This window comes from Pelobates fuscus, chromosome 2 (assembly GCF_036172605.1).
Source record: "Pelobates fuscus isolate aPelFus1 chromosome 2, aPelFus1.pri, whole genome shotgun sequence".
In the NCBI taxonomy this organism is placed as follows: Eukaryota; Metazoa; Chordata; class Amphibia; order Anura; family Pelobatidae; genus Pelobates; species Pelobates fuscus.
Genome location: NC_086318.1, coordinates 416226772 through 416251825, shown reverse-complemented (window position 1 = coordinate 416251825; position 25054 = coordinate 416226772). Strand labels below are relative to the sequence as shown.

Here is a 25054-nt window from a genome sequence, read left to right as displayed (position 1 = left end):
CTTTTGCATGTACTCACCTGGTTATTTTGGTAGCTTAGTGTCGCCAACCGAATGCCCTAAAGCTGTTGTGTACAGGCTGGCAAAGCATCATGGGATTTGTCAACAGATTGGCAAAGCATCGTGGGCTTTCTAGTAATACAACATGTGAAAAGCTGCATTTTTGCTGCTGTCCCAGAATGGGCAACATGTCCAAAGAGTTTTCCTATATCCTGCACTGTAAAAGAAAAAATATTTATATTCGGTGTATTTAATCTAAAAGTTTGTGTACTCTTATTTTATTTTTTTTCTTAGGAAATTGTTCAGCAGCTTATTGAAAATAGCACAACATTCCGTGGCAAGACAGAGTTTGCTCAAGAAAAATACATTAAGAAAAAAAAGAAAAAGTAAGTCTTACAAATCAGACAGCAGTGCCACCCCGGGACCAAACTCCCGTCCTATTTAATTAGGGTGCATGTCTTAATGGTAAAGTGAATAATGGCTGCTCCTCGAATGCTGAGGATATAGGGAAGGGATGTGATGTCAGTCTTTACATAGATCATGGCCTCACACTCTTACGCACACAGCTGGCCTTCTCCCTTTCTTAATGAAACATAGAAACATAGAATGTGACGGCAGATAAGAACCATTCGGCCCATCTAGTCTGCCCAGTTTTCTAAATACTTTTATTAGTCCCTGGCATTATCTTATAGTTAGGATAACCTTATTCCTATCCCACGCATGCTTAAACTCCTTTACTGTGTTAACCTCTACCACTTCAGCTGGAAGGCTATTCCATGCATCCACTACCCTCTCAGTAAAGTAATACTTCCTGATATTATTTTTAAACCTTTGTCCCTCTAATTTAAGACTATGTCCTCTTGTTGTGGTAGTTTTTCTTCTTTTAAATATAGTCTCCTCCTTTACTGTGTTGATTCCCTTTATGTATTTAAATGTTTCTATCATATCCCCCCTGTCTCGTCTTTCCTCCAAGCTATACATGTTAAGATCCTTTAACCTTTCCTGGTAAGTTTTATCCTGCAATTCATGAACCAGTGTAGTAGCCCTTCTTTGAACTCTCTCTAAGGTATCAATATCCTTCTGAAGATATGGTCTCCAGTACTGTGTACAGTACTCCAAGTGAGGTCTCACCAGTGTTCTGTACAATGGCATGAGCACTTCCCTCTTTCTACTGCTAATACCTCTCCCAATACAACCAAGCATTCTGCTAGCATTTCCTGCTGCTCTATTACATTGTCTGCCTACCTTTAAGTCCTCAGAAATAATCACCCCTAAATCCCTTTCCTCAGATGTTGAGGTTAGGACTCTATCAAATATTCTGTACTCTGCCCTTGGGTTTTTACGTCCAAGATGCATTATCTTGCACTTATCCACATTAAATGTCAGTTGCCACAACTCTGACCATTTTTCTAGTTTACCTAAATCATTTGCCATTTGGCTTATCCCTCCTGGAACATCAACCCTGTTACATATCTTAGTATCATCCGCAAAAAGACACACCTTACCATCAAGACCTTCTGCAATATCACTAATAAAAATATTAAAGAGAATGGGTCCAAGTACAGATCCCTGAGGTACCCCACTGGTGACAAGCCCAAGCTTCGAATATACTCCATTGACTACAACCCTCTGTTGCCTGTCACTCAGCCACTGCCTTACCCATTCAACAATATTGGAATCCAAACTCAAAGATTGCAGTTTATTGATAAGCCTTCTATGTGCAACAGTGTCAAAAGCCTTACTGAAATCTAGGTAAGCAATGTCTACTGCACCACCCTGATCTATAATTTTAGTTACCCAATCAAAAAAATCAATAATGAGCTGAACTTGAGCTCAATGGGGAACATAGGAAAGCTGTGATTGAATGTGCTAGTGTGAAATCTGTGCAAAATTGGCTTCTGGCAACAGAAAGCCAATAGCGGCAGAGCCCGCACCCCTCACCCACTCTGTGGTTAACTTCAGAGCTGCTCTCAACAGTTTCAAATCTAGAATCTAGAAGAATTAAGCAGGGGTGATAGTTCGGTGGCTATTGCTCCAGCTGCATCACCTCTAGAAGATGTTCAATCCCCAGGGCTGCAGCTTTGATTCCTGGCAGAGTAAGCTCACTCTTTCCACCCTTACAAAGACAATGACATCTTCACCATAGACGGTTATTGGAACATCTAAACACTGGTAAGGGGTTGGCAACCCTCGGCACTCCAGATGTTGTGGACTAAATAATACAGCAGTTCATGGTACATATCACATAACAATGGACAGGGATTTAACGTTGTGTCTTTAAGTAGAATGTGGCTCTAGTAAATCCCTTGCAGTGATGGAATGGTAACAGAATGGACAAACAGTATGTATAGACCCCATGTACTCTATATATAGCTGTCGTCTTGCATATGACATTGGTCACCAAACCAGTCATGTGTTGTTAAATTAGAATCTAGCCACATATTAAGACATTTACTGCTGACCCCATGATTGGCTGATGTTGGCTATACTAGTCACAGTTCAGTATGGAATACTGTGTAGGAACAGTGACTGACAAATACTTTTAACAATAGCAGGTCAGTGAAGGAAACCTCAAGCAGCCTAACATGCAGAGAATCCAAACAATGTTAAAAGGGGGGCTGTTATAGAGGTCTGCTGCTCTGCTTTTATACCCTAATGAACATTGGAAAGGTCAGTTTTAACACTGGAAGGGTACCTTTTTAAAAACAGACATTGGGGTTTACCTGGTGTAAACTTGCAAGTTGGCTTTGATTATAGAAGATTTAACAGGAACAGCCAAAAATATAAAATCCACACATTTTATTCACCTCTTGGGGCTATCGTGCAAAATAGGGCGACCATATTGGAAATGAAGTCCCTATAAAGGTTCAGACATCAGTCTTGACAGCTACCGTCTATTTTTGTTTAACTGGGATTTAATGTGTTTTTGTTATAAATATTTTACTTATGAAATAGGCCACAATCATAAACTATCGGAGGATAGATGGAATGACAGACAGACAGATAAACAAATACAATTCATAACTTATTTCATTTTACTATATGTGCTTAGTAATACCGTGCAGTTTAATGTTTTTGCAGTTATGAAAAAACGAGGTGTGTTATACCATTTTTTTTCCACACCTCGTTATTATCTACACAGGAGCTGTCAAATCATTAATGGCCTCCTGTAAGCCTTGTGATCGTACAGCCCTTTCATCTTAGGCAAGAGTTAGATATAGGGTACTTTTTTTTATTCATGTTATTTTTATATTTATTAAAATGTGGTGCAAATACTTTCATACAGTTTCTTCCATTCTCTGAATAAAATATTTAACAATAAAAATGTATCCGCTGTTCGCCAATCCTTCAGTTCTTACAAATATTGTGCATTGGGCTTCCTGCTCTATTATGTAGATTGAGTTTTCAAATACACCACTTACATACACATTGCTCAATCAGTTTTTCATTTGCAGATATGAAGCAGTCATTACAATTTTAAAGCCGTCTACGCGAATTCTGTCAATTATGTATTATGCAAGAGAACCTGGAAAGATCTGGTAAGAATGCATTATTACCTGTTTAATCTAATTGTATTGATTCTTGAGCATTTTAGTCTTGATTTTCTATTTCTCAAAACCTGCTTAGCTTAAAAAAGAACAAACAAAAAACAAAAAACTCCCCCTTATGTGGAATGACTCACATGAATCCGAGCCAACCTAGCTCTCCGTATAAAAGCTCAAAGTAATCACAGTAATACTGTATTCCATCCAGTTCGGCTCTGCAGTTCCTGGTCATTGCACTCTGACATTCTGGTGTCTACATTTGCCGCCTGTTAAGCGTTCCGGCTGGCTTTGTGTATTTTTATTTTAAAAAATGCTTTAGTGTAGCCGGGCAGTGGCAATGTCCGCCTCCTACAAACAATCTCAAATGCAACAAAATCTAGTACATACACAGCATGGAGCTGCTCACAGCTAAAGTTCACAAAAAAGTTGCAAAACCTGTCAAACTCTGGGCCCAACATAATGCTTTAATCTAATTAAGAAGCTGCCAATTTGTCCTCCCTCTTATTAAGACTCTCTCCAGTTAGCAGCACTATTTAGCATTTTACATGCATTATTATTCACACACTCTACATTTCCATGTCTAACTCCTTCTCTACGTTCAGTTATATTTATTTTCCTACTTCTCATGCCACGGCCCAAGAATTAATGTTTATTTACACTTTTGCCATACGTCACCTGCACCTCAGCCTCTAAAATCTGTATTAAATATGCTCTGCACACTCACTGTAAATTACTTGTCTCTTGGTAAGCAGGGATCAGTAGGGTCGTTGAATTCACCAAGTATGTATTCGATACTACCATTTCATTTGATATTGCAAACCAATTGCTTACAGTCTGTGATATAGTATGTTATTACATTTACAAATTGAAAAAAAATGCTAGATAAAAACAATAAATCTCTTCAATGTCTGCATCACGTACTGAGAAGTATTTAAGATCTGAGCTGTTACATGGCTGAGCCCTGCTGTGATATGTTCTTATCATTCCTATTTTGACAGCCAGCTCAGACACGATACACTGGCTCAGATGTTGACTCTTGGGAATATCCATGCTGGGAGCAAAGTGATTGTAATGGAGACATGCGCCGGACTGGTTTTGGGAGCAGTTATGGAGCGTATGGGAGGTAAGAATACTTCTGTGTCTGTTTTTGTTACCAAATTGTCACTGTATGAACGTGTATAATTACGTGTGTTCTGTTTCGTTACAGTGTTTGTCCAAAGTGTTTTGTTTATGTTGTTTGTTGTGCAGGATAATAGAAAAGGATTTCCATTCTTGTAATCTAATAGAATAATTTACTAAACCAAACACTGATTAATACCAACCCATTAATAAACACGCATGGGATGCCTGTTACGCTTGTACCATAGAAGGATGCTGATAAGATTCAGTAGCCCTAATACATGTGCGGTTTGTAAGATTCTAAGGTTTTAGGAGGGCTTGTTTATAAATCTCCTATAAATAGACATACACACTGTCATGGCAATCTGGTTTGGTGACCAGGAATATAAAGAAATATACAGTATATGAACACTGCAGAGTTTATCAATCTTCAATTTAGCCAACTTGAAAAACTGCAGATATGTTTTGTGTGATACAGGCATACTTGATGGGCCTCTTTGTTTGTATTTGTCATCAAAGTCTGTCTATGTTAATGCATACTGATGCATGCAATATCTTCTCCGAACTCTGTTTTAAAGGAAAACTCCAGTGCCAGGAAAACAATCCGTTTTCCTGGCACTGGAGGTACCCTCTCCCTCCCACCCCCAAATCCACCGTTGCTGAAGGGGGTGAAGGCAGTGACGATGTCGCTGTCTGCTCCTCCGCGCCGCTCCTCCTTCTGACTCCGTCGGCCGGTGGGCGAGACTGATCCCACCCACCGGCCGAGGAGATCTCATGCGCAGCAATGCTGTGCATGCGCATTAGCGCTCCCCATAGGAAAGCATTGAAAAAGATTTTCAATGCTTTCCTATGAGGAAATGAGCGACGCTGGAGGTCCTCACACAGCGTGAGGACATCCAGCGACGCTCTAGCAAAGAAAATCTTTGCTGTAAATCAGGAAGTGACCTCTGGGGGCTGTCTAGCAGACAGCCACTAGAGGTGGAGTTAACCCTGCAAGGGAGAGGTATTAGCAGTAGCAAGAGGGAAGTGCTCATGCCATTGTACAGAACACTGGTGCGACCTCACTTGGAGTACTGTACACAGTACTGGAGACCCTATCTTCAGAAGAATATTGATACCTTAGAGAGAGTTCAAAGAAGGGCTACTAAACTGGTTCATGGATTGCAGGATAAAACTTACCAGGAAAGGTTAAAGGATCTTAACATTTATAGCTTGGAGGAAAGACGAGACAGGGGGGATATGATAGAAACATTTAAATACATAAAGGGAATCAACACAGTAAAGGAGGAGACTATATTTAAAAGAAGAAAAACTACCACAACAAGAGGACATAGTCTTAAATTAGAGGGACAAAGGTTTAAAAATAATATCAGGAAGTATTACTTTACTGAGAGGGTAGTGGATGCATGGAATAGCCTTCCAGCTGAAGTGGTAGAGGTTAACACAGTAAAGGAGTTTAAGCATGCGTGGGATAGGCATAAGGCTATCCTAACTATAAGATAAGGCCAGGGACTACTGAAAGTATTTAGAAAACTGGGCAGACTAGATGGGCCGCATGGTTCTTATCTGCCGTCACATTCTATGTTTCTTAAGGTAATTATTGCCGTTTATAAAAAAAAAAAACCTGCAATAATTACACTTGCAGGGTTAAGAGTAGTGGGAGTTGGCACCCAGACCACTCCAATGGGCAGAAGTGGTCTGGGTGCCTGGAGTGTCCCTTTAAGAGTATGAAGCAACAGTAAGCAAGGCCAACATCCAAGGCATGTTCAGAGTGCTGTAACAGTGGTGAAAGGAACAAAACCTCAGATGTGGCTAGAAATAGAAATGTATCAAAGATCAGTAGTAGATCTTGTCTTACAAACCTCCACATGTTTAGAAACTTGAAATGTGCATAACTTTATACTTGTTTTATTATTTTGATTTGAATGGTTTCACGTAATTTTTGATGCAATGATCGAAAGGAGAGTGGGTCGACTCCAGCTAAACTGTGCTTTACACCTCTGGCCAAAGAGTTCTCGATTAGTTATTAATCAGTTTGTTTTAATAATACGTAATATGGGGATAATTGACTACATAAATTCCACTCCCCTAAATTAATTTCTAGTTGAGTAAATTAGGAAAGCAGAAAAATTGAAATAACAAATATGTTCCATCTCAGGTATAATAGCAACGGGAAACGTTGCAGATATTTTACCTCAATAGATTGTTATTTATAGATTTGTTATTTTTATAGTTCCATTAAACAGCTGGAACTCCTTAAGCTCAGGATAGCTGGAGGCCAGTCTGAACAATTTTGATGCATAATGCTTCTAAAGAGACCAAGGACAATACAGCGGATGGTGTTAACTGGGAATTTAATTAACAAATACGTCATCAGAAGAGGAACTCCTGTACAGAGTATTGAAAGGGATTCATAAGCTTTCATAGTGTGCGTAGTTGTGATGTCACTGGGACACAAAGGGATGTGGCTGTCTGTTCTTAAAGCTGCTCCTTGTCAGTGTGAATCCTTGCAAATACTGCTCGGCTAGCCAGGGATCAAATTCAGTCCCTGCATTAATCCACCAAGATCTGGAAGTTTTCTCTAATTGCTGGAGAACCAAACAGGCACAGCAGCGAATGAAAATCAAGCCTGAATTTATAAAACCTATAACCTGACTTTTTAGGAGTCTAATAACGTAGCCCTGCAGCTCTCCGAGCTATAACATGTTAACATATCTTATAATGGTTTACTTGATTTTTGGATCCAATAGGGGATTTAATACTGTGTGTTGTGTATTTGTTTCCAAAGGTACAAAACACAGTATGGGATCCAGCAAATGCACACTGAAATAATTCTTAAAAAAAAAAAAAAAAAATACATTATTCACAGAAAATCCATATTGGTTTTCTTTGAGAAAGGTATTGTTATGAACACTGTTATTTCAGAACCCATTCATTCGTTTCCTACCAAACTGCTAGAGGCTGAGTGATTATAGCTTGCAGTTCGGGTGTTGATTCGAACGTTCTCCAGAAGAAATGCAGCTTACAAGTAAATTCACCAAGCAAATCAGATGGATACCCAAACAGCAGCCTAGACTAGATGAAGAGTACAACAGGAATTAATTTATTCAGGCCAACTGGCTGGTTTTTATGCAAGTCCCCATGCACAGGGTGACCATGGCAAAGTAAATAATGTACATTGTAATAATGTACATGTAAAGTACATTGGCTCTCAGATCCAGGACACTCCCACATAAATTAGGATAATCCTTCCCCTGTGTTTGGGAGATAGAGTCAAGGATTGTACTAAACTCCCTTATCTCCAGGCAGAAAAAAAGTTGTACATTTACACAAAACCCTGAAAGCACCTCAAAACCTGTGGAAACCCCACAAAAGTCATATCCCCTGATCTGGGGGACCAACATATCCAAAAATCACCCAGATCGGTTCAGGGGTTCGGGATTTCCATGGAGGTCATAATTTGACCGACCGCACACAAGATGTTTTGCCTAAAACAGTTCCACAGTTCCAGAGGTAGCGGTCGGTCCATTTCGGGAAGTCTAAAAATCGAACAAATTCACAAACTGTTCCCCTGGCTCATGGGTAGTGTTTGTTCCCCTAGTTTGTGGAAACAAACCTACTGAATAGCGCTCTCCTGGCTGGTCGGTGAAAAGAAGCAGGCGATCGCAAAGTTGTCCGCCGTTCGAGAAGTCGAGTGTCCAATTTTAGTTCCAGACACTCGGCGATCAAGTCCCGCTGCCTCTCTTCGTGTGACAAGATGGCCGCCATTTTCTCCAGCACACAGGGAGAGCACTTACTCTGCAGTTTTTCTTTGTAGTTAATGAGCCAGATGGGTGGTCGGTGTTCAGTAGTTTTATCTACCGATTGAGAAAAATCAAAGTTAACTAACTAAATGTGTGGTTTCTTTACAGGTATAAACAAGTAATACTATTTATTTTTATATATATATATTATATTAATATTATAATATAATATATTATATATTTTTAAATCTAGTTTGACTAGAAAAGTATCGGTGTCTGCACTCAAAAAATTTTGACGAAAAAATGCTTTAGACTTGATAAAGGGAGGAACACCCGAAAGCTCATACAACTTTCTTCCATTACTGGACTAACACGGCAACTCAAATACAGTTGCAAGAAAAAGTATCTGAACCCTTTGGAATGATATGGATTTCTGCACAAATTGGTCATAAAATGTGATCGGATCATCATCTAAGTCACAACAATAGACGATCACAGTCTGCTTAAACTAATAACACACAAAGAATGAAATGTTGCCATGTTTTTATTGAACACACCATGTAAACATTCACAGTGCAGGTGGAAAAAGTATGTGAACCCCTAGACTAATGACATCTCCAAGAGCTAATTGGAGTGAGATGTCAGCCAACTGGAGTCCAATCAATGAGATGAGATTGGAGGTGTTGGTTACAGCTGCCCTGCCCTATAAAAAACATACACCAGTTCTGGGTTTGCTTTTCACAAGAAGCATTCCCTGATGTGAATGATGCCTCGCACAAAAGAGCTCTCAGAAGACCTACGATTAAGAATTGTTGACTTGCATAAACCTGGAAAGGGTTATAAAAGTATCTCCAAAAGCCTTGCTGTTCATCAGTCCACGGTAAGACAAATTGTCTATAAATGGTGAAAGTTCAGCACTGCTGCTACTCTCCCTAGGAGTGGCCGTCTTGTAAAGATGACTGCAAGAGCACAGCGCACACTGCTCAATGAGGTGAAGAAGAATTCTAGAGTGTCAGCTAAAGACTTACAAAAGTCACTGGCAAATGCTAACATCCCTGTTAGCGAATCTACAATACGTAAAACACTAAACAAGAATTGGTTTCATGGGAGGATACCACAGAGGAAGCCACTGCTGTCCAAACAAAACATTGCTGCACGTTTACAGTTTGCACAAGAGCACCTGGATGTTCCACAGCAGTACTGGTAAAATATTCTGTGGACAGATGAAACCAAAGTTGAGTTGTTTGGAAGAAACACACTACACTATGTGTGGCGAAAAAGAGGCACAGCACACCAACATCAAAACCTCATCCCAACTGTGAAGTATGGTGGTGGGGGCATCATGGTTTGGGGCTGCTTTGCTGCGTCAGGGCCTGGACGGATTGCTATCAAAAATGAATTCCCAAGTTTTTCAAGACATTTTGCAGGAGAACTTAAGGCCATCTGTCTACCAGCTGAAGCTCAACAGAAGATGGGTGTTGCAACAGGACAATGACCCAAAGCATAGAAGTAAATCAACAACATAATGGCTTAAACAGAAGAAAATACGCCTTCTGAAGTGGCCCAGTCAGAGTCCTGACCTCAACCCGATTGAGATGCTGTGGCATGACCTCAAGAAAGCGATTCACACCAGACATCCCGAGAATATTGCTCATACTTTTTCCACCTGCACTGTGAATGTTTACATGGTGTGTTCAATAAAAACATGGCAACATTTCATTCTTTGTGTGTTATTAGTTTAAGCAGACTGTGATTATCTATTGTTGTGACTTAGATGATGATCAGATCACATTTTATGACCAATTTGTGCAGAAATCCAAATCATTCCAAAGGGTTCACATACTTTTTCTTGCAACTGTATTTGAGTTGCCGTGTTAGTCCAGTAATGGAAGAAAGTTGTATGAGCTTTCGGGTGTCCCTCCCTTTATCAAGTCTAAAGCATTTTTTCTTAAAAATTTTTTTGCAACTGTATCTTGACTCTCTCTCTTAAGAGAATCTCCCATTTAGCTGGGTCATTGCACTCCTAATACCCAGACAACATGAGAACACTACATGATGTATTCAGGGCATTTTCACCATCACAAGCACTGGAGCTGCTGTGGCTTGAAAAAAAAGCTAAGACTGAGGAAAATATATCCTGTTTGTGGTGATGAAATCAAGTGTCCCTTATACTGAAATAGCTCTGCTTTGTTGCCCTCATACTGGAGTCTCCTAAGTGTTTTTAGATTTACAGTCCTGTTTCATGCTGGTTAGGGCACACCTTGGTAAGTCCTTTTATCCTTTATTTAAAACGTAAATTTTTATGTTGTAATTGTAGTAATTTTTTTATTTTTTTTGGCTTAAGGATTTGGGTCTGTTATACAGATGTACCCTGGTAGTGGACCCGTCAGAGCAGCAACAGACTGTTTTGGTTTCCCAAGGTCCTTCTACAAATCCCTTCATGAGTTTCCTCTGAGCAAAGTAGAGAGCCTCCTCACTGAAACGTATACAACTCGGACTGTTCCTTCCGAACTTGACCAAACCCCTGCTGATAAAGAAAGCAATGGTTCCGAGAATGAGAAGCAGGATTCCAGTGTAAATATCGAGGAGGATTGCAAGCCAGTGGCAGAACCTGAAGCTTTGATGGACACCAATGAGGCAGAAAACCAAGAAGTATCAGAAGGCTGCGGTGAAGACCCAGCAAGCCAAGACCATGGAGATAAACTAGAAAAGAAGCAATTTGTAAGTTATCAAACATGGTCACATGCTCAATTTCTCGTTTCATGTGTCTGTATTTATCAATCGTTTGTTTGGGACTGTATATGCCGGGGGGCTGCTAATGCTTAGATGCTGCTAAAAGATTTTAGATTAATCCTGCATCCGTATGGACCTGTAATTGGGTCAAAAGGTGGGTTTGTCACATTAAACGATTACTTTGTCAGTATATCCGTTAGACTCTGCCTGGGTTTGTACTCATCTGAGTGAAAGAATATACAACGGTAATGAAAGAGAATTGAATTAAAACAAAAATTCCCTGCTCAATAAGAGTCAGATTTGTGAAGGAAAAAAAAACATCTTGTATACTTCATGATGTACTTATAAATAATTCCTTGATAATTCAGTTTATGTCCATAATAGTTTAATATGTCTGCTTCAGTAGTTTTTTGTTTTGTTTTTTGTATTGAAATGTAAACTGTATTGCAAACTACAAGGTTAAAATATCAGCGCTGCGACTATAGTGGAGTTGTGAAACTTTTCCTTAATGGATTCCTTGGACTTTTGTTGCAGTTCAATGTTTAGTGAGTAAACATTTAGGCTCTAATAATAACCACTTGGGTTTGAGCCCAAGCTTTGCTGCTCCCTAAGTCTCCACTCCATCTATCCCGTACTTGGATTTACTTCTTGATTGACATTCTCCTCATTTTAGTGACTTTCTCCTGCTGTTCACACCTTCTCCCCATCACCACCCCAGTGTCAATACACAGCCCCCTAGCCCTATTGTCCACATGTAGTTCCTCATTGTGTCCCAATGTCATCATTTCTGGTGTTACCATATCACTCCTCTGCAAAGCCCCTATTTCTCCATCTCCTGGAGGTACCATCCAATTAAACCCATAGGTCGACCACAGGTTAGCGGACCTCTGTAATACTGTTCACTGCAGTGTTTAGTGCTGGTCCCTATGCTCTCGTAGAGCATAGGGATTAACCTGCTTTACCAGCAATCCATACGGAAAAAGACATGTGCCTTGGGCAAACACTACCACAATGGACTGAAAGAGATAGTACACAGTGCTCATGATCATCTGCTTAACCTATTAGATCCTTGTATTAATGGTTACTCATAGACACTGCTTCAGGGAGAATTGTTAGCACCACTACATTGTTACTTATGTCACCGATTGCTTGATTCCTTTAATAACTCGTAGAAATGTTCTCTTTAACCCCTTAAGGACCAAACCTCTGGAATAAAAGGGAATCATGACATGTCACACATGTCATGTGTCCTTAAGGGGTTAATCTCCTTTCCGCAGTAAAAGGGGTAGGTAATCCGAGAATCCAATGTCCCTTTAAGAATGTTCTATATAGTATAGTTCTTCCAGGTGCTCGTAGAGATGCAAATTCATGTTTTGGATTGAACTTCATCTTCTTTATTTGAATATTTGTGTATGTTCTTTCCCCACGCTCGCTGCAAACGTGGGACCTCTGCTTATTGTTTCTTTGTTTGCCGTGTTTCTTTCAAACAATGATCGTGCCTGCTGATTTTAATAACCTATGAAAGGTAAATCCAGCACGTGGTTCATGTAATGGAAGAAGAAAGATCAAAGAACTCTATTTGCATTATGAGCTGTGCCGCATTCTATTGTTCTTTCCTGCTCCTTCTCTCTGTGTTTATTGGCGTATAATGCAGCTTTAGAAGTTCCACCAGGTGGAATAAAGTAACAGATTCCCTTCATGACACCCAAACAGCTATATGTTCAGTTCTGTTTACTATAAGGGTTTGTTTTTTTGTTTTTTAATGCTATTCCAGCTTGGGAGAAATACAAATGTTTTCTGAATTTCCAAGTAGAGTTAATAGGACATGTACATGCTGTGCACAGACATACGCGTTTCACCTGCAGGTTGCTAGTCTAGAGAATTAAATTGTGTGCTCTACATGCACATCATTTGCCGTGCTTGAAGGACAAGAGTCCAATTCAACCTTCCATCCTTGATACAAACTGTACTACATTGAGTGATCTGACTTTCTTAAATATCTTGCTAGCTATTTTTATTGAAGTTTGTTTTTCCAAACTCCATACTAGAGTCAGACATCGCCCCTCAAAGCACGTTTTAAAGTTAAAATTTTACAAAATATATTTTAGCGTTATCACTAATGCAAAATACCTGCATGTTCTAATTCTGCCAGGACTATAGTTACAATAGACTAAAAAAATTGTGCCAGTTACTGTGTACCGTATATACTCGAGTATAAGTCGAGTTTTTCGGCACATTTTTTGTGCAGAAAAACCCCAACTCGACTTATACTCCAGTCAATGTCTGTATTATGGCAATTTATATTGCCATAATACAGACAATTGGGCTGTGTAGGAGGGGGGGCTGGCAGGAAGCTCTTGCTTACCTCTCCTGCAGCTCCTGTCAGCTCCCTTCTCCTCCGCGCCGGTCCGGTCAGCTCCCCTGTCGGCTCACAGTGTAAGTCTTGCGAGAGCCGCGGGGTTATAGCGCGGCCGCAAGTCTTACACTGGGAGCCGACAGGGGAGCTGACCGGACCGGCGCGGAGGAGGAGGGAGCTGACAGGAGCTGCAGGAGAGGTAAGTGCTTCCTGCCAGCCCCCCTCCACTGAACTGCCAATGCCACTGGACCACCAGGGAGTGAGAGCCCCCCTCCCTGCCATGTATCAAGCAGGGAGGGGGGACGAAAAAAATAAATATATATATATATATATATATATATATATATATATATATATATATTAATAAAATAAATAATAATATAACAACAAAAAATGATTAAAATAATAATTAAAAAATAATACAAATGCCCACCCCCCCCCCCCCCCACCAAGGCTCTGCATCACACACACACTCACACTGCATTCATACACACACACTGCCCTCATACACACACACACACACTGCCTTCATACACACACACACACACACACACACTGCCTTCATACACACACACACACACACTGCCTTCATACACACACACACACACACACACACTGCCACACTGCCTTCATACACACACACACACACTGCCTTCATACACACACACACACACTGCCTTCATACACACACACACACACTGCCTTCATACACACACACACACACACTGCCTTCATACACACACACACACACTGCCTTCATACACACACACACACACACACACACACTGCCCTCATACACACACTGCCCTCATACACACACTGCCCTCATACACACACACACACACACACACACACTGCCCTCATACACACACACACACACACACACACACTGCCCTCATACACACACACACACACACACACACACACACACTGCCCTCATACACACACACACACACACACACACACTGCCCTCATACACACACACACTGCACTCATATACACACACACACACACACACACACACTGATAAGTTTTCCCAGTTTTTGGGGGTAAAATTTAGGGGCCTCGGCTTATATTCGGGTCGGCTTATACTCGAGTATATACGGTAAGTAACTGTTATCATTGATTGCGTTGTCTGCATCATCACACATTGTATTATATGCCTGAGGTGTAAGTGACACTGGACCCTTCAATATTGGTCATTCACAACTTACATTTTAGATTTAACCGCTCCATTCTTAGAACATTGACATATTAAATATTTACAAGTTGCAGGGCTATGCAATGTCTTTAATATTAACAGTGGTCTATACTGTATTTTTGTACTATTAAACAAATCATTGTGATCTTGTGATCTTAAAGTAAGAGCTTCTAAGCTTGTATTATAATTCTAAATTCTCCAATTTCTGAAGTTTTGTTTCATATCCACCCTTGAATCCCAGTGTTATCTGGGGACAGTTTTTTATTAATAATGCCCAAACAAAAGTTTTGTCATTGATGTTCTTTCGATTCTCGCATATATTTTTCTTTATCTACTCTTGTTTTTTGTTTATTTTGTTTTGTTTTGTTTTGTCTTGTTTTGTCATGCGTCTGTTCTTCTGTAGGATTAGAAAACATACAGATAATGCGTCTAATAATTAAAATACTATTTGAAGTAAGACTATTAATTTCCAGCAATGTACTTGTTATTTGTAAAATCTATTAAATACCCATCTTGTAATTTACCAACATCTGCAGTGTGAGCCTTTAAAACCGTTTAATTTCTCTTAATGCCGTCTAGCTTGTATCCAGGAGTTCTGTTATGGGAGGGCTAAGTATGGCCTGTTCCACGGGTTTTTTCTCCCTTGGGGCACTACTGTGACATTTTTGTGGTTTTACCAGATACTGCCACGCAACGCTCTTTGCAACAAACCAGTTGAAGTGATTTTAATTAAATGTGTTGATTCAGGTATGTATGGTACAGTGAGAGATAACATGTGTTTGGCAGGATCTGGTTTGCACACATGCTCCTACTGCTCAAACTCGTTCGTGGACCTGGGCCCTTGTCCCGGGTAAAAGTATTGGAAGATACAATTGGAAGAGTAAGTGCTTTGCACACATTACTAGGCGAAAGACAGAAAGTGTATTGTTACAGTGTGCTAGGTCTGCCAATTGATGTAGATGTTTAATAAATACATGATGTATTAGTGAAATTATTCTCCATTTTCGTAGCTCAGAGATTCAAACTTAGTGAGAGCACAAATTACACGTTTACTTGTATTTCCAATGTCTGTTATGGTTACATTGTAATTCCTTTTATCAGCAGACAGTAGAAAAGAAGAAGAAACAAGACGAGCGAAAGAGGAGAGAATCCGAAGCGGCCGCCCTGCTGCAGGACAGAAATGCTGACGGGTGAGTTTAGATTCTGATGTATACGAACGGATGGACTTTACTGAGCATGTAATGCAATGCTGATACTTTTATCAGCTGACTGAGGGACGAGTAATTGCACTTGATCAGGGCACGACTGTCCCTTTTCTTGGCCTGATTTTACCACTGCTCAGAAATGAGAGGCTAAGTAATTATTGTAAGTAAAGGTCTGCATGGATTATATATGAGTAGAGTAAATACAGATCATACCACCATTATTTCACAACCGTTAATCTCATTCATATACAACATGTACATTATTTATTTAACAAACACTCGTGACTCTATCTTCCAGTATTTATCACAGCAACAAAAAAAATAAAAATCCAGCTACCTATTCCTTTATTTTAAATTGCAATAAAAGGTTGGTTTTTGCTCTTGCTTCTCGCTGTTCTTTTTTTGTTGCGCACACCACGCGACACGTTTTATGATCAGCTTCCAGGTTTAACATGCCCTACTTATTGCTCCTGACATAGTTCTTGTGTTCTTCCTGCCTTTTAAGTTGTAAGTCGTTCAAATGAAGAATCCAAATTTACGCAAGGTTTTCTTAAAAAAAATTACATTAAAATGCTTTATTTTTTTGTCATTCTCTATCCGCTATGTGACATATCCGTTCTTTGTGTTTCTACAGGTTAATAGTAGCATCGCGATTCCATCCCACACTCATGCTACTTTCTCTATTGGAATTTCTTGCCCCTTCCAGACCTTTTGTAGTTTATTGCCAATACAGAGAGGTATGTTTTATGTTATTTAATATCTTGATCCATTAATTCAATAAAATGCTACTCTTCTTAGCTTTTGCTGGGATTCTTTAGTAAAGAATTACGGCTGTACCCATTCTTGTCAGTTTTAAATTACCTCTACTATAACCACCACGAGTGACCTGAAAACATTTCAATCTTTTCAAGTCTTTGTCAAGCCTTGTCAAGTGGATGAAACATTGCCAGACCACAAGTAGAGGTTAATAAAGGCAATCTAAAATTGATAAGAATGTGTTCAGACTTCATTCCTTGTTACTTTGTGTGTCGAAGGTGGTGATCCTTAACCTCTGAGTGTGCTTCTCTGTGTTGTTCTTTGGAACGTCTCATACCCAGGAACACTGTAAACGTGATGCTCATACAATCTTTGTCTTTCAGCCTCTCCTTGAATGTTATACAAAACTTCGGGAAAGAGGAGGTGTAATTAACCTAAAACTTTCTGAGACGTGGTTAAGAGATTATCAGGTAAAGTCACCCATCCATCTTTGGTGTCATTGGGTGGTTATGTTTGTGCTGTGTGTTATTGTGCTTGTGTTATTATTGATTGCGTGTTTCCATAAACGTTATGTAGTGTTTTTGGAATGTTAAGTGGCAGCATACCATTCCAAATATACTGGCGTGCTTTTTTTTTTTTTACATAAGTTAATTTGATGGGGCAGTCTTTTTTTATTTTTTGATCTGTAAACTTTTTTTGGCCCAAGTATTGGTTTCAAAGAATGATCCAATTGTTTATAAATTGGCCTTGACTTTTTTTTTTTTGCATGGTAAAATTAAGTAAGAGCAAACAATTTTCTGTGTAACTTCACTGTAAGCTATGAGCTAGCCCAGTGGTTGCTTAGGTGCATAATCACTTACTGCCATTATTATTCAAACTAAACCACTGCATGTTTTATCAGATAAGTATTCACACCTGCAGTCTGTCCGTATAACATACAGGATCAATCACTGAAAACGACTTCCGTAATCGTATAGCTTCCGCATTATATCCCTACACAGCTATTCAGATCCTGCCAGGAAGAGAGAGCGTTATATTTTGTGTGCTTATTTCAATGCGGACCTAATGATTTACCTAAATACGCCATTTATATTAATGCATATAATAATCTCATTTAGGTTTTGCCAGACAGGAGTCACCCAAAGCTCGTAATGAGTGGTGGCGGCGGCTACGTTCTGCATGGAATCACCGTGACCAGGGAAGATGTCAAAGCAAATCCCCAAAAACAAGAGAAATCTGATGAACCAGCAGCAAAAAAAATCAAAGTTGAAGAGCCAGGAAGCTGATGGCTTTAGTATTACCTTTAGTTTCGGTCAACGACTCCACTTCATGGTCATAGAACACATACCTTTTTATTTGTTTTGTATGTATATTTCACATGTGCAAGCATTGTGTTTGAGAAATATATATATATTTATAAATTTCCCCCTTTACTTTTAAGCCTTTAAAAGAAATATTTCCAGGTATTCGTGTGTGTATAGAAATAAAATTGGCCATGCTGGTCTATTCCATGTATCTTCTTTGAAGAACAATGAACATTATTACATCAAAATATTCAGAGTCATTGAAGTAGCTATCTGTTTCAATATTAAAAAATGTTTTGTTTGTTTTTTAGAAGAATGTATATTTATACTTCACTATTCTGTGAAGAGCATGTTGGGTCAAAAAATAAATCATAGTCTTCACTTAAGAATAAAAAAACAATTAACTTTGTCATGATTGGTGTATTTGTCACGATTTCTCTGGCTTTCTGTTTATTTAATTCTGGGGAGGAGGAGGTAGGGAGAGTTATCATCCAAATCAAGAAAGAAGAATTTCAACTTTGCTTGCTTGTTACTGTAATTGAAAGCTTTCATATAGGTCTTTTTTTTCTAGCATACTCGTGATAAAATTGCTCAGAATTCATCTGGGCAAAATATGAGGCTCTTAGTAATAAAACAGCTTGGACTTCAGATCGAGAAGAACAATCAAAGCCAATGTAACATCCAATGTAGAAGTTAATTTAAATTTTGACATGTGTAATGACATCTCAATTTAACAATTATCTGTCTCTGATTATAGATAAATATATACTGTTTATGTTTAACCCCTTAAGGACACATGACGTGTGACATGTCATGATTCCCTTTTATTCCTGAAGTTTGGTCCTTAAGGGGTTAAATTATACCATCTAAATCAAAACAATTCTATGTAGTGATATTTATACCGTCCATATATTTTTTTTTATTTTTTTTTTGTCTGTCTAGTCATATAAGACTTAAATGATAACTATAGGGTCAGGAACACAAACATGTATTCCTGACCCTATAGTGTTAAAACCCACCATCTAGCCCCCTTGGGCCCCTCATGCCTCCATAAATATAGCAAAATCTTACTGTATTCAAGCCTGAAGCTGTAACTCTGCATGCGGTTAGACTCAGAAAAACAAGCAGTCTGCTGACATCATTAGAAGCGGTGGCCTGATCCAATCACAGTGCTTCCCCATAGGATTGGCTGAGACTAACAAAGAGGCAGATCAGGGGCAGAGCCAGCATGATTCAAACACAGCCCTGGCCAATCAGCATCTTCTCATAGAGATTAATTGAATCAATGTATCTCTATGAGGAAGGTTCAGTGTCTGGATGCAGAGGGAGGAGACACTGAATGTTTGGATGCATTTTAGGCAGCCATGACCCAGGAAGGATCTCTAACAGCTATCTGATGAGTGACTAGTGAAGTTCTCACTAGGCTGTAATGTGAACACTGCATTTTCTCTGAAAAGACAGTGTATACAGCAAAAAAGGTGAAGGTTCTGGAGTGGCCATCGCGGTCTCCTGACTTTAATATTATCGAGCCACTCAAATGTGCAGTTCATGCAAGACGACGAGAGACTTTGCATGACATAGAGGCATTTTGCCAAGACAAATGGGCAGCTATACCACCTGCAAGAATTAGGGGCCTCAGACCACTATTACAAAAGAATGCACGCTGTCATTGATGCTGAAGTGGGCAACAGAGGCGGCTCTAGACTTTATGAGGCCTTAGGCGAAACGCAAACATGAGGCCCCACTAACAAAAAAAAGTGTCACATATACACATTGATGCACTGTCTACCTGAGAGTGTGTCTGACAGAGAGTATCCTTGTGTGTGTGAATGTATGTCTCTGAACATGTTTGCATTTTTGTCTGAGACCCTATGTGTATGGGGTAGCTGCTTGAAGTGTGTTGTGTGTATGGGGGGGGAGAGGCGGGTGATGGTGAGAGGGGGAGCGGGGGTTGATGGTGAGAGGGGGAGCGGGGGTTGATGGTGAGAGGGGGAGCGGGGGTTGATGGTGAGAGGGGGAGCGGGGGGTTGATGGTAATGTGAGAGTGAGGATAATGTGAGAGGGGGGTGAGGCTGAGGGTGGTGGGATGGTTATGCTGAGGGTGGTGGGGGGGTGATGCAGAGGGTGGTGGGAGGGTTATGCTGAGGGTGATGCTGAGGGGGTGAGGCAGAGGGTGGTGGGAGGGTTATGCTGAGGGTGGTGGGGGGGTGATGCTGAGGGTGGTGGTGGGGTGTGATGCTGAGGGTGGTGGTGATGGTGAGGGTGGTGGGGGGGGTGAGGCTGGTGGGGGGAGGTGATGCTGAGGGTGGTGGGGGGAGGTGATGCTGAAGCTGAGGGTGGTGGGGGTGAGGGTGGTGGGGTTATGGTGAGGGTGGTGGGGGGTGAGGCTGAGGGTGGTGGGGGATGAGGCTGTGGGGGGTGGGGGGTGGGGGGTGAGACTGAGGGGGGTGATGGTGAGGGTGGTGGGGGCTAGGGGTGATGAGGCTGAGGGTGGTGGGGGGTGATGGTGAGGGTGGTGGTGGGGGCTAGGGGTGAGGGTGGTGGGGGCTAGGGGTGGTGAGGCTGAGGGTGGTGGGGGGTGATGGTGAGGGTGGTGGTGGGGGCTAGGGGTGAGGGTGGTGGGGGCTAGGGGTGGTGAGGCTGAGGGTGGTGGGGGGTGATGGTGAGGGTGGTGGTGGGGGCTAGGGGTGAGGGTGGTGGGGGCTAGGGGTGGTGAGGCTGAGGGTGGTGGGGGGTGATGGTGAGGGTGGTGGGGGCTAGGGGTGGTGAGGCTGAGGGTGGTGGGGGGTGATGGTGAGGGTGGTGGGGGCTAGGGGTGGTGAGGCTGAGGGTGGTGGGGGGTGATGGTGAGGGTGGTGGGGGCTAGGGGTGGTGAGGCTGAGGGTGGTGGGGGGTGATGATGAGGGTGGTGGGGGGTGGTGAGGCTGAGTGTGGTGGGGGTGATGGTGAGGGTGGTGGGGGGTGATGATGAGGGTGGTGGGGGTGGTGAGGCTGAGTGTGGTGGGGGTGATGGTGAGGGTAGTGGGGGGTGGTGAGGCTGAGGGTGGTGGGGGGTGATGATGAGGGTGGTGGGGGGTGGTGAGGCTGAGTGTGGTGGGGGTGATGGTGAGGGTGGTGGGGGGTGATGATGAGGGTGGTGGGGGTGGTGAGGCTGAGTGTGGTGGGGGTGATGGTGAGGGTAGTGGGGGGTGGTGAGGCTGAGGGTGGTGGGGGTGATGGTAAGGGTAGTGGGGGGTGAGGCTGAGGATGGTGGGGGCTAGGGGTAGTGAGGCTGAGGGTGGTGGGAGGGTGATGGTGATGGTGAGGGGGTGATGCTGAAGGTGGTGGGGGTAAGGCTGAGGGTGGTGGGGGGTGGTGGGGATGATGGTGAGGGTGGTGGGGGGTGAGGGTGGTGGGGGGAGGTGATGCTGAGGGTGGTGGGGGGCTGAGGGTGGTGAGGCTAAGGGTGGTGGGGGGTGGTGAGGCTAAGGGTGGTGGGGGGTGGTGAGGCTGAGGGTGGTGGGGGGTGAGGGTGGTGGGGGGTGAGGCTGAGGGTGGTGAGGGTAGTGGGGGGTGAGGGTGGTGGTGAGGCTGAGGGTGGTGGGGGGGTGAGGCTGAGGGTGGTGGGGGCTAGGGGTAGGGAGGCTGAGGGTGGTGGGGGGTGAGGCTGAGGGGGGCTGGGGGTAAGGCTGAGGGGGGCTGTGGGTGAGACTGAGGGGGTGGGGGCTAGGGGTGGTGAGGGTGGTGGGGGCTAGGGGTGGTGGGGGTGGTGAGGCTGGGGGTGGGGCTAGGGGTGGTGATGGTGAGGGTGGTGTGGGCTGGGGGTGGTGAGGCTGGGGGTAAGGCTGAGTGTGGTGATGGTGACTGGGGGGGTGAGGCTGAGTGTTGTGGGGGGTTATGGTGAGCCTACCTTGATTTCCCTGGTGGTCCAGTGGGCTTCCTGGTGGTCCGGTGGCCACTGCTCCCGGTCTGCAGCTCCTCAGAGCTGCAGACCGTGTAGTCTCGTGAGATTTCAGAGCGTTGCCGTGGTAACCCGTGGCAACGCTCTGATTGGCCAATTCTCGCGAGTCACATGGTCTGCAGCTCTGCACACTGCGGAGCTGCAGACCAGTGTCTGCGATGGTGGCCGGGCAGCCAGGAGGGGCCTCGCACCCGGCGGCATACCGGGCAAGCCGCCGGGCCCCCTCCTGGTGTCAGGTCCTCGGTCACTGACCGAGGACCTGACACACTCTGCCAACAGGCGGTTTAGGCGGCCGCGAGGCCCCAGCCAGCGCGAGGCCTTAGGCGGCCGCCTAAACCGCCTAATTAGAGAGCCGCCTCTGGTGGGCAATACACAGTATTAAGAGCAAAGGGTATACAGACTTTTAACCCCTTAAAACCGGAGGGCGTATTATTACGCCCTATTCTAAGCGACTCTAAATGCCGTAATAGTAATGTAATAGTACGCCTTCCATTTTTGTTTTACTTACCCGGTTGCCGGTGATCGCGGTTGGGGGGGACTCACAATCACACGGCCGGGTTAGCTGCCTGCTGCATTGCCAGCAGGGGGACTGCCTGTAATGACAGGTAGTCCCCCTGCTTGCTGCAAATAAAATAAAGTTAAAAAAAGTGTAAAAAAAAATATACACACACATACACTGTGTAGGTGTATTTTACTATTAATATATATAATTATATATATATATAATCAAATTACACGTAGACTGATACTGATTAAATATATATATATATATATATATATATATAATTGTTATATATATATTTATATATAATATAAAAAAATATGTAAATAACTAATTAAAAATATATTAGTGTTATTTCGATCTAACTGTATTGTGATATTAATATATATTAAAATACACGTAGAACGAAATACATATCTATATACATAAATATATACGTATATATCACTATATATACCTATATATGAATAAAAATATATTTGTAAAAAATTATTTACATATATATACACACATACGTGTGTGTGTGTGTGTGTATATATATATATATATATATATACACACACACACATATATTATTCTACATATATATTTATGTAATATTTTTACATAATTAGGTATCTTAATTAATTACAATTAGCGGGACCTGGCTGACAACACATGCCGAAAGTGTAGGGAATTTAATTTGCTTGCACTATATTTAACCCTATAACTTTCCAAGACACCATAAAACCTGTACATGGGGGTTACTGTTTTACTCGGGAGACTTCGTTGAACACAAATATTAGTGTTTCAAAACAGTAAAATGTATTCCAACGATGATATCGCCAGTAAGTGACGTTTTTTGCATTTTTCACGCACAAACAGCACTTACACGGACGATATTATTGCTGTGATACTTTTTACTGTTTTGAAACACAAATATTTGTGTTCAGCAAAGTCTCCCGAGTACAACAGTACCCCCTATGTACAGGTTTTATGGTGTTTTCAAAAGTTACAGCGTCAAATATAAGGCTTGTGTTTCATTTTTTTCACATTAAAATACGCCAGATTGGTTACGTTGCCTTTGAGACCCTATGGTAGCCCAAGAATGAAAATTACCCCTATGATGGCATACCATTTGCAATAGTAGACAACCCACTCTTTTTTTTTAGTAGCCACTTAGTCACAAACACTGGCCAAAATTGGCGTTTTTTGCATTTTTCACACACAAACAAATACTAACGCTAACTTTGGCCAGTGTTTGTGACCAAATGGCTACTAAAAAAAACTGGACATACCCCATTTACAATACCTTGGGTTGTCTACTATTGCAAATGGTATGCCATTATGGGTGTAAATTTAATTCCTGGGCTACTATACAGTCTCAAAGGCTGTCACTTCCTCCCAGCCGGCCGACCTTACAGGGGCCCGGTCGCAGTCTTAAAGTACCGCAGCACCCGACCAGGCCCATGTTCAGCTGTTATGTTTCCTGGTGCTATAATTTTAGCACCGGGGAAACATTACGCGGTGCCCCTGTGTGCCTGTTGCGGTGCCACGGCACACAGTTTGGGAACTGCTGTATTAACCTATAGCAAAAAGCAAAAAGGGCTTATTCAGAAACATATTTGTGTCCACATGTTCACAGTTTGCCATGAACGAAACAAAACAAGAAACGGAAAACCAAAACAAGATTAATTTGCTTTTTTATTATTTCAAATCTCAAGACATAAATGTATTAAAGAACAATAACACAAAAACATTGTTACAAGCTTATTAAAATGTCTCTGTCTATGTATATATATGAATATATGTTATATATCTTAGTATCAATAGCATACAGTAAATAATATCTAAGACATTTACACCTGTGTAAAATAACATCTGTGAACGATAAACTACATTTTGCTTTTCTTGGCTAAACAACATTTTTTTTTTTCTATTCAAGAGGCAGTGAATTTGACAAGGAATGTAACTAAATATAGCATAGCGTTTTGCTATTATTTTTCAGTTCTTTTTTTATTTTTTTGTCTCAGCCTTGTCGGTTGTTAGTGAGTTTCTCAGCAATCTTCTGTAGTTCCATGTCCATAATTGCCAGATTCTCCAATTCCTTTTCCTACAAAAAAAAATGATAAAAAATGCATTTCACTATGACAACTAGAGTTTTCGATTCTCCTGTCTGAAAGATTTCACCTTTAATATTTTACCTCTAAATCCATTGTCTGATACTCCACTTTTTCATGTCATCGTGGATGGATTTTTTTTATCCCTTATATTTAATATCTTGGCCTTTGTTCAACCTCTGATGCTTCATTGTTACTTTCAGCCCCATTCTGTATCCACCCACACCTTTTCCCTGTCTGCATTCACATAAAAGTCATTTAATGAAGCCATTCCTCTCTATTCATCTAATAAAACTCTACTTGCAACCCTCTACACCTTTTTGGCCTTGTTATTGAGGAAGCGGTACTTGGCTCCTTGACCTGATCCCTTCCTATCTCATTAATGCTAGGCTCTATCATGATCACAAATGTACGTTTGTAGAATCCAACTGTTCTCACTCTACAACCATTCCTTAACGTAACATGATATAATGCCCTCTTTCCACTCCATAGTCCAAATGTCTGCCATTGATACATTTATTAACCAAACATGATGACTCAATTCCATTCTTGAC

General features: G+C 41.6%; 2 protein-coding genes across 3 annotated transcripts in view; one reads left to right on the top strand and one right to left on the bottom strand.

Moving 5' to 3' along the window:
- Positions 1-18311, top strand: part of TRMT6 (tRNA methyltransferase 6 non-catalytic subunit) — a 35247-nt gene extending 16936 nt beyond the window's left edge. Inside the window, exons 4-11 of one of the 2 annotated variants that reach the window (XM_063444001.1) lie at positions 292-383; positions 3453-3536; positions 4541-4665; positions 10749-11125; positions 15799-15884; positions 16534-16636; positions 17039-17125; positions 17774-18311. In XM_063444001.1, the coding sequence (XP_063300071.1) occupies positions 292-383; positions 3453-3536; positions 4541-4665; positions 10749-11125; positions 15799-15884; positions 16534-16636; positions 17039-17125; positions 17774-17941 (1122 nt within the window). In that variant the 3' untranslated portion in view covers positions 17942-18311. Of the gene's footprint in view, positions 1-291; positions 384-3452; positions 3537-4540; positions 4666-10748; positions 11126-15795; positions 15885-16533; positions 16637-17038; positions 17126-17773 lie in introns of both variants that reach the window. The other variant, XM_063444000.1, reaches the window with a different exon arrangement.
- Positions 18312-24388: 6077 nt separating this feature from the next.
- CHGB (chromogranin B) overlaps positions 24389-25054 on the bottom strand; it is a 45705-nt gene continuing 45039 nt past the window's right edge. The window contains exon 5 of the mRNA XM_063443998.1: positions 24389-24493. Coding sequence (XP_063300068.1) covers positions 24410-24493 — 84 coding nt within the window. The 3' untranslated portion in view covers positions 24389-24409. The remainder of the gene's footprint in view (positions 24494-25054) is intronic.